This window comes from Bos indicus x Bos taurus, chromosome 8 (assembly GCF_003369695.1).
Source record: "Bos indicus x Bos taurus breed Angus x Brahman F1 hybrid chromosome 8, Bos_hybrid_MaternalHap_v2.0, whole genome shotgun sequence".
Classification (NCBI taxonomy): Eukaryota; Metazoa; Chordata; class Mammalia; order Artiodactyla; family Bovidae; genus Bos; species Bos indicus x Bos taurus.
The window spans coordinates 56,035,393-56,045,287 of record NC_040083.1 but is presented as its reverse complement, the minus strand read 5'-3'; the positions used below and the strand labels follow the sequence as shown (position 1 = coordinate 56,045,287).

General features: G+C 51.7%; 1 protein-coding gene across 1 annotated transcript; it reads left to right on the top strand.

Moving 5' to 3' along the window:
• The first annotated feature begins 715 nt into the window (after nucleotides 1-715).
• On the top strand, nucleotides 716-3,628 carry LOC113897442 (nuclear pore-associated protein 1-like). The gene has a single exon (XM_027550206.1). It carries the CDS (start codon nucleotides 716-718, stop codon nucleotides 3,626-3,628), a length of 2,913 nt encoding a protein of 970 aa, XP_027406007.1.
• The last annotated feature ends 6,267 nt before the right edge of the window (nucleotides 3,629-9,895 follow it).

Here is a 9,895-nt window from a genome sequence, read left to right as displayed (position 1 = left end):
GGCTAAGCCATTACCATCTGCACACCCTGAAGAACAGTCTAAAGTTTAACTGTTGTACTAAATTTCTAAAAAGAAGTGAAGAAAGAGCCTTACCTGCCAGGAAGGGAGGTTATGGGGTGCAGCATCCAGCCAGGTGAGGGCTCTGCATTCCCTGCGGGCTGGAGATGATGGCAGAGGAGCAGCAGTGAAGAAGGTGCTCCTGGCTCCAGGCTTCGCAGAGAAGCTGGGAAGGTCCCCATAGGTGCCGGACCACCCCCCGACAGGGTGGGTGGCTCCTGCACTCAGCTTTGCACAGGCCTCTGAGACCCACGCAGGGAAGGGCTGACCGATAGAAACGCAGGCACCAAGGTGGCTGCATGATGAGGTGCTAGACAGGATGAGCTCTGGAGGAGGAGGCCCCCACAGTCCTGAACAGTCTCTGCATGGTGGCCCATCTGGTGCCAAACTCCTGGCACCCACAGTGGGAAGCCTCGGCTGCTAGAGAGTTCAGGAGGGGTCATGCGCTGGGGCCCCGCCCTTTGCCCCGTAATTTGCCACGTGTGGGCTTGCAGCCCAGTTTCTCTGTGATGCGTATACCATGGACATGTCACAAGTGCCAGGCTGAGAAATCCTGCCTCCAGTGCGTATTTGACCACGAGAGGAGTCAGAAGCTGGGTAGACGCTCTCCCAGTTTCACACTCTATTCTCAGGGCGTTTGGCGCACAATCTGTCCTATATGGGCAATTTACTGTGTAAATTTGTTTCCGCGCTCCGCCGCCGGAACCCGCTGGGCCGTCGCTCGCTGGTTTTGCCCTCTCGGGATGCCATCACATCTGGCCGGGGCCACCCCGCTGCTCCAGCTCCTGCTTTACACCCTGGTCACAGGCTGCTCAACCAGGATCGATTACCTTTATCATCCAGCTTTTACATTGCGCCGAAAAGGCAGTACCCCATCCAGCAGGCTGGGTACTCCCCTGTGGGCGTCCTACCCGTGACGAACTTGAGGAACTCGCCAAAGAAGCAGCCTGTCTTGTCCACTCGTAATTCCATGATGTTCGGACCTTCGAGAACCGTCAGAATTCCTCCACCGGGGCGCAAAATTACTCTCCTGCGTTCACTAACTGAGCTACCTGCCCGGGTAGTCAAGGTTGGGAACCCGGTACCAACCAGGCACCTCCCACTTTGTTGCACAAAGGAGAGTGAGGCGATGGTCCAAGAAGAGCCCAGGGAAAGCATAACAAAGGAGGAAGGTCACACAGAGGCCGAAGGAGAGAACAATGGAAAGATAAGTCTGTACTGCGACCGGGATATAACAATGACACCCAGGCCCCAGGAGCCCAGCGGGGTCCTCACGTCCCTCCAGTGCAGTCCTGAGCCTCCAAACCTACCCCCGGTGCACCCAGAAAGCAACTTCAATGAGAAAGCCCAGGTGTCTTGGCAGAACTCTTCCTCTGAAAGCCTCGCCATCTGCTTAGACGACACTGCTGGAGACGGCCAGCCTCCCTCGCAGCCCGGCCCCCTGGCCAGGGTGCTCTCTGCCTCAAGCCCGTGCTGCAACCTGCTGCCCGAGAGGCCAATAGAAGAAGTGCTGGGTGAAGACCACCGACCCAGCTCCCCGGAGTCACTGATGTCTGGGAAGGCGCTGCAGCGTGAACAACCTTCAGACACCCCACGGAGCAGTTCTTCTGCCCTGGGATCTGCCCGCAGTAGGCACCCCCTCAAGCGGAAGAGACCCCTGCCGGTGTTTCTGCCCCTGCCGCCACTGCTGCCACCACTACCACCACCGCTGCCTCTGCCGTGGGGTCGCAGTGACCTTCCGCTGCCTCCGAAGCTTCCAGGCATGACTCTCGCCAAAACCTGGGGCACCCTGAAACAACGCATGGAGCGTCAGCGAAACAAAATCCTGAAGGATGTAAGGAAGGCTATGCGTCGCTGCAGTGCCCCTCCACCTGCCCCAGGGACCACAGGCTCCCTGGCTCCGGTCAGTCACATTTTGGAGGTCCCTCCTACCACCACCCACTTGGCTGAACTGTCCTCCAGATTCCCCAGTCTGGCTGGCCTTCCACCTTATACGGATCAGGAGGCAAGATACACAGCCCCTGCATCCTCTCATTCTGCAATTCCTGCAGATTATCTTTTTCCTCCAGTTTGGAATCCCATTGTGGGAATTACCCTTAAGGAGGATGAAGGCACTCGGTGTTCAGTCAAAGCAACACCACCTTTTACTTCTGACCTCTCTACACCTCTGAGCACCCCAACCCTCTCCTTCCAGCCACCCTCCTACAAAAATGAATCCCCAACACCCATGTGTGTAGATTCTCCCCCTCCCTTAAACTTACTCACCCCTCTTCCAGACCCTCCCGTCCCTCCCCCTGTTCTAACTGAGCAGCCCATTACTTCTACTGCCATCCCTTCTACCACCACAGTCATGGCATCTACAAGTGTGCCCTCTCCTTCAGATTCGGGCATCACGGACATGGACACTACTCCCCCTTCTCAAGCTGTAATTTTTCAGTCTCCCCCAGGTATTGGGGTGGAGCAGACACACACTGCAGAGAGACCAGGCACCACCATCCAATTTGTGCCCATGGTCTCCCGCCACGCTTCAATTTTTAACTATCCCTTTGACTCCCGAAACAACCCTCAGCCCACATTTGCGACCACTGATAAGCAGAAGAGAGCCTCTGTCTTGCCCAGCCCCCCATCTGGGGCTCCCGCTGCCGACTTCCCCAGGCCCCGTTCGGGACTCCTGCTGCCATCTTTCCCGGGCCCCCACCTAGGACTTCGGCTGCCGTCTTCCCCGGGCCCCCACCGGGGAACCAGGCGGCCGTCTTTCCCGGGCCCCCAGCTAGGACTTCGGCTGCCGTCTTCCCCGGGCCCCCACCGGGGAACCAGGCGGCCGTCTTTCCCGGGCCCCCACCTAGGACTCCGGCTGCCGTCTTCCACGGCCCATCACCGGGGAAACAGGCGGCTGTCTTTCCACGGGCCCCCACATATGGACTTCGCTGCCGTCTTCCCCGGGCCCACCACCGGGGAACACAGGCGGCCGTTCTTCCCGGGCCCCCACCTACGTGACTTCGGCTGCAGTCTTCCCCGGGGGCCACCACCGGGGAACCAGGCGGCCGTCTTTCCCGGGCCCCCACTAGGGACTACGGCTGCCGTTTCTTTCCCCGGGCCCCCACGGGGAAACAGGCGGCGTCTTTCCCGGGCCCCCCACCTAGGACTTCGGCCGCCGTCTTCCCCGGGGGCCCCCACCGGGGAACAGGCGGCCTTCTTTCCCCGGGCCCCCCACCTAGGACTCCGGCTTCCGTCTCCCCGGGCTCCAACCTCGCGGGATTCAGCTGTTGTTCTACCTTGCCCCCACCAGGACTCTGGCTGCCATCTTCCCGGGCCCCCACCTGGAAATCAGGCTGCCTTCTTCCCCGGGCTCCGACCTGGGGATCAGGCTGCTGTCTTCCCCTGGCCCCCACCTAGGACTCTGGCTGCCATCTTCCCCCGGCCCCCACCTGGAAATCAGGCTGCCGTCTTCCCCGGGCTCCGACCTGGGGATCAGGCTGTTGTCTTCCCCTGGCCCCCACCTAGGACTCTGGCTGCCATCTTCCCCGGGCCCCCACCTGGAGATCAGGCTGCCTTCTTCCCCGGGCTCTGACCTGGGGATCAGGCTGCTGTCTTCCCCTGGCCCCCACCTAGGACTCTGGCTGCCATCTTCCCCCGGCCCCCACCTGGAGATCAGGCTGCCGTCTTCCCCGGGCTCCGACCTGGGGATCAGGCTGCTGTCTTCCCCTGGCCCCCACCTAGGACTCTGGCTGCCATCTTCCCCCGGCCCCCACCTGGAAATCAGGCTGCCGTCTTCCCCGGGCTCCGACCTGGGGATCAGGCTGCTGTCTTCCCCTGGCCCCCACCTAGGACTCTGGCTGCCGTCTTCCCCGGGCCCCCATCTGGAGATCAGGCTGCCGTCTTCCCCAGGCCCCCACCTGGGAATTAGGCTGCCGTCTTTCCCGGACCCCCACCTGGGGCTCCAGCTTCTGTCTTCCCTGGGCCCCCATTTGGGGATCAGGCTGCCATCTTCCCCAGGCCCCCATCTGGGGCTCCGGCTACTGTCTCCCTTGGCCCCCCATCTAAGGCTCTGGCTGCTGTCTTGCCCAGCCCCCCACCTAGGGCCCCAGTTGATGTCTCCCTTGGTCCCCCATCTACAGCCTTGTCTTCCCCAGCCTCACTATTGAGGACTCCTGCTGGTGTCTTCCCCATCCCTCCATCTAGGGTTCTGGCCGCTTCTCCCCTGGCCCCCCATCTATGGCTTTGGGTCCTGTCTTCCCTGGCCTCCCTGTCTAGGGCTTTGGCTGTTTCCCTCAATCCCCAAATCCTGCCTCAACCAGCACCCCAACGATGGCTTCAGCTCCTGTTTCCCACAACCCCTCATCTATGGCTTCAGCTCCTGTTTTCCCCAGCCCCACATCTATGGCTTCAGTTCCTGTTTTTCCCAGCCCCTCACCTATGGCTTTGGCAGTTATCTATGCTCCAGCAGATGGCATCTCTACAGATGTCAAACCAGTCTTTGACATCGATGCTATGCATAAAACACCTCCTCCTCAGACTGCTATTTTCCAGTCTACCTCTGACTCCAAGGAGAACCACTACCCATATCACATGGCTATTCTTGGTTCTGAGAACACAGCGCCCAGTGGTGGCAATGCCTGGACCCAAGCCTCAACTTATTTGCCTGTGGATTTGGTCAACAGAGGTACCCATGTTTCAAGTGAAGCTTGAAACCAGAACTCACCATTCAGCCCACATCTGGGGCCAACAATAGGAAGAAGCCTAACAAGTCTATTCCACTGGGAAACCCATTAGCCCTAGAACAAGATAGAAAGCTAACGTCTTCTGCAGTCCAGCCACCCAGAGGAAGCAAAATGGATTCAGGTTTGCCAGATCCCCTGTCTGCTATCACCACCATCAACATGCAGCCGGCCTTTGTCTACAACTCAGGTATTTTCCCCAGGGATGTATTTGCTACTACTGGTTTTGGAGTGGATACCACAGTGCCCAGTACTGGAGACAGTAGCTTGCTGTCTGCTAGTACCATATCAGGCCCACTGTTGATGGGACCTGCAGCCTCTATGGCTGGTGGGAGTTTTGGGGTTGGTATGAATGCCCTAGGCCTCACTTATTCAGAAGCATCTGGCCCACCTAACTTTTGGACAGAACTGTGTGGGGCACCCAGCACCACTTGTGTTCCTACTGTGGGCCAGATCACCTGGGGGTCATCTCATTGCAGCATGGCTGCTGCAGTATGAAGGGCAAGCCACCATCCCAGCATCCAGGCACATATCTGCTTTCAACTTGAATCCCAATGCCTGGGGTCTACCTGAGCCGAATCCAGGTGGTAGAGTGATGGCAGGGGACACCACCATCCTTATGGTTAGAGGTCAGGGTGTTACCACTTCCCATCACTGCACCTAGGACCCATATGAGTGTAGAAAATCTACAGTTACAAATCCCATCACCATGGAGAAGAAATTTGTGTTAAGGAACAAGTCAATTTCCACTTTCCACCAGAGCAACACTGCATCCATTGGATTTGCAAGTGTGAGACCCACCCCTGGCTTGGAACCCACCTGTCCAAGATGCAAGTGGTGGTGGTATAGGAGGGAACAACATCATTCCCAGGATTGGAGGACCTGGTATCCACACTTCCCATCAGTACAACTGGGGCCCACCTGGCCAATACACCATGGGTGGAACATATGGGAGGAGCAACATCTCATCTAGGATGGGAGGCCCCAGTGTCAACACCTGCCATTGGACTTGGAACTCACATATGCAAAGCACAGAGCGGGCGTTGGGGGACAGCACCACACTTGCTATGACTGGGTACACGTCTGGTGTTCCATTCACACAAAGCACCCAGGCCTCCGAACCCAAACCCACACAGTACGACGGGGGATAGCACCATATATACTTAGAGAGGAACTTCTATGCTCAAAACACCTGGGACCCCAACTCAGGGCACCCTTCTGACTTAGGAGGAGCACAGCATTGTGTTTAGCGGCTCCTGGTCAGGGAAGCTGCGTCTGTGCTCTGGGTCTGGTACTTTTATCACCTGCCCAGGATTTCATTGGAGCATTAGCGAACTCCTTTCTTCTGTGAAAAAACTCAACAAATAAAGAGCATATCTTGTTCTGCAGATTCTGCGCAACGATGAACGGGCTTTGCTGGAAAACAACTCTGCCCATTTGAGTGAAACTGTTAACCTGCTGTCTTCCTACAATGAGCCAAAGGACCACACTCGCAGCCGTGTGCAGGAGTGTGTGTTGTATGTGCATGGGTGAGGAATGTGGGTGTGTGTGTGTTGCAAAGTGAGAAACATATGAGCCCAGTTCAGAACTATATACCAGACTTGAGAAGTTCCATTTGGAGGATGGAAAATAAACTGCATGTATCATCCACTGTGCCATCCCTGGTTTGACTGTAAACTTGGCTGACCCAAACTTCTGGCTATTTTCTCTACACGTGCAACAGGCAGGGTGCCCACTGCTATCTTTAGCTGCTTCCTCTCCACTTATCCATTTGCCTCAATGGGCCCTTATCTTTCCCAGCTTTATGTACAAACATGTATATATGTAATTTATATATAAATAACTTATTCTTGTTAATCTACTACTGTTTATGTGTCTTTACTCTTTGATATATATGAGTCATGATGTGTTGAGGCAGACTTGAGGTTGCAAAATTTTCTGGGTCCCAGTGACTGGGTTGTGGAGTGAGGCACACATTATGACCATGTGTGCAGACTCCTGAAATCTGCTTTGAGTGTAAGGAGTGACAGTCCAGGAAAAACTAAGGTCCAGAGGAGGGAGAGACAGGGCAACTCATCCTTTTCTGTCTGTCTCTCCCCCCGCCCCCCACCCCACACTACTCTAACCACACTAAAGGCTAGATAATCTCTGATATGTGAAGAGGAAACGCAGTTTATGGTTTTAGTTTTTGAAAATGTTTAAATGTCTCTTTTGTGCATCTTTTTATCCAAATGAGACTTAGGCCAGTCATCTTTGTACATTCCCACTTCACCCAGAGAGGATGGATTTTGTATCCAGGTTCATGTGTCTGGTGAAACAAAGGAAGAGTCCATGCCTGCTCTGTAATTGTTGAAAATTTAAGTTTACTTCAAGTTTATCATACTGCTTAAAGTATCAGAAAAGATTCTCTTGAATAACTGGCTTGGTTCTGAGATAGGCTGCTAAAATACCAAACATAAGAGTTACAACTGTGTCCAGTTCTTGCAGACCCTAGAGTTCTGCTGGGCCTCCCTTAGGTTCAATAAAGGCAAAATTCCTGACTCTATGCTGCCTATCTTTTAGTCAGAGGGGAGAACAGAAATCAACGTAAATTATCTGACAAGTTGGTGGTGTGGTTTAGTTGCCAAGTTGTGTCAGACTCTTTGCAACCCCAGGGACGGTAGCCCACCTGTAGGCTCCTCTGTCCACAGGATTTCCCAGGCAAGAATACAGGAATGGGTTGCCATTTCCTTCTCCAGAAGCTCTTCCTGACCCAGATAAAAGACCAGGTCTCCTGCATTACAGGTGGATTCTTTACTGACTGAGCCACCAGGGAAGCCTAGTAACAAATGCAATCGAAATTAAGCAGTATATGGGAAATTGACCTTGTGGGCAGAGAAAAAAGTTTTCAAGTTAAACCATAGACAGGATAAGTCTTACTGGGAAGGTGGAATTTGAACAGTGTAGAGGGAGGCAACTGAGTCAAATATCTGAGGAAAAAGCATTCCAGATAATGGGAATAACCTGTCCAAGGCCCAGAAGAAGGATACCAGTGTCCTCAGGGAAAAGCTAGTAAATAATGTGGCTGGAATAGAGAAGAGGAAAGGAGGATGGAGAAGATGTGGATTGAATTGTGGCATCATCATTTATTGATTGTGTGATCACAAAGTTAATTCAACCTTCAAGTGTTTCAGTGAAATCAGTGATTTTCCTATGGCCAGTTTACCTCACATGAGTTTTGGAAGGATAAAATAACACAGGGAAATGAATTATAAGCCACTGTTATTATTCTACACATAAAGACAGAGACAGATACAGAGCGTTAAGACTGAATTCTTTTGTTCCCCTCCACAGATTCATATATTGAAACCCTATCCCCTTGTGTGTGATGGAATTAGGAAATGGAGTTTTTAGGAGGTAACTAGGTTTAGAAGAGGCCATGAAGGTAGAGCTGTCATGATGGGATTAGCTCTTATAAGAAACAGAAAAAACACTAGAGCTTTCTCTCTCCACCACGTGAGGAGGACACAGCAAGAAGATCGCCATCTACAAGCCAAAAATGATGGACTCACCTGGAAGTAGATCTGCCTTGATCTTAGACTTCCCAGAAGTGTGAAATGTCTGTTGTTTAAGCCACTTAGTCTATGCTATTTTGTTATAGCAGCCTGAGCAGACTAATACAGGTAGGTAAGTAGGGAAAGGATGATTGATAGATACATAGATGGAGATAGAGCATGCATGTGTATACTTAATGAATTACTTCAAATGTCTTCACCAGGTAATTCAAATAGGAGATTCCCATTTTAAAGGGAGCGTAAAAGTGCTTGCTTTCATGAAGTATACAGATGGAAAAATACGGTAACTCCAGCCTAAAAATGCACAGCACTGAGCCTAATGCAATATTTCTGAGATTAGTCCCACAAAAACAAAGAACACCATCACAGAGAGCCCGACAGCCTCCTCCCGGCACCCTGCCGCCTGATTCATTTACTCTAAGTTGTTTGTTACAACTCCAGAGGATCAAAGCTCCTGCTCCCTGACTTCAGAGACTCTCCTTCCCTTTGTTGTCAGAACGGCCTCCCAGAAGCAGGGTTGAAATCCAGTTTGCTTCTAACAGTCCCACACCTTCTCTTGGCCTTGCTGGCAATATTACCAGGGACAATTTTTAAATTTTAAAATTTATAATGCTTTTCATTGAAAAAAGAACCCTTCAAAACTGAAAAGAACAATTCTGATTAGGGAAGCACTTAACAAATGTACGAGATGTAAAGATGCTTTTGAATTTCACGTTTTAATGCATTTACACAGTTGAAGCTATTTCTAAACAAATAGATATATTTTTATGAAAATAATATGTGGACATGATAGCATTTCAAATACAGAAATTCAACTTTTCTAACCCCAGTTCCCCTCTCCAGAGACAGTTTTTGGCCACATGAATGTTACCCCCATAATTCTAAACATTATGTTTATCTGCTGTATCCATTGTAGATGGATTTTAGCACCCTAGCGTGAGGCAGGAAGATAAACTCCTACCCCTACTACTTCTCATCCCTCTTCCTTTCAATACATCACATTCATTTCATTACTTATGCGGCTTCTCTTCTGTAATACCATGCAATTTTTGCTAGCTTTTACTGAAGTGGTAGCACAGTGGCTAAAAGCCTTGGTTCTGGAGATGGACTTGGCTTGGAAGCTTTGTTCTTCAGGTTATTAGCTCTGCAATCCTGAGCAATTTCTCAACCTTCCTGGGCCTCTGTTTCCTCACCTGTACAATAGGGAAATGGATGATAACCACTACTGCATGGAGTCGCTCGTGATGATGCAAATTTAACACATTTGCAGCCTTCAATGTCCAACACACGGAAGCTCTCCAGAAATATTAGCTGTAGTACAGAGCTACAGTATTCACTTTCACTCTAATCTCATCATTGTCTTTATGCCTGAGACTGCTTGTGCCCCCAGTTCTGTCTTTCCCCTTGTACAACTCACCTTTTGTCAACAGCATGCTTGCTTTGTTTACCTGTGATGATAATATTTACAATTTGTTATGCAATTACAACAAAGTGTCCTGTGTTTTATTTACAGATTGATGCTATGGGTTGAAAACCAGTAAGTTAAATTAACTAAGTTCTGCGCAG

Excerpts from the sequence above, each read along its gene's own strand:
- LOC113897442 (XM_027550206.1), top strand. The coding sequence starts at position 716 with ATGGGCAATTTACTGTGTAAATTTGTTTCCGCGCTCCGCCGCCGGAAC.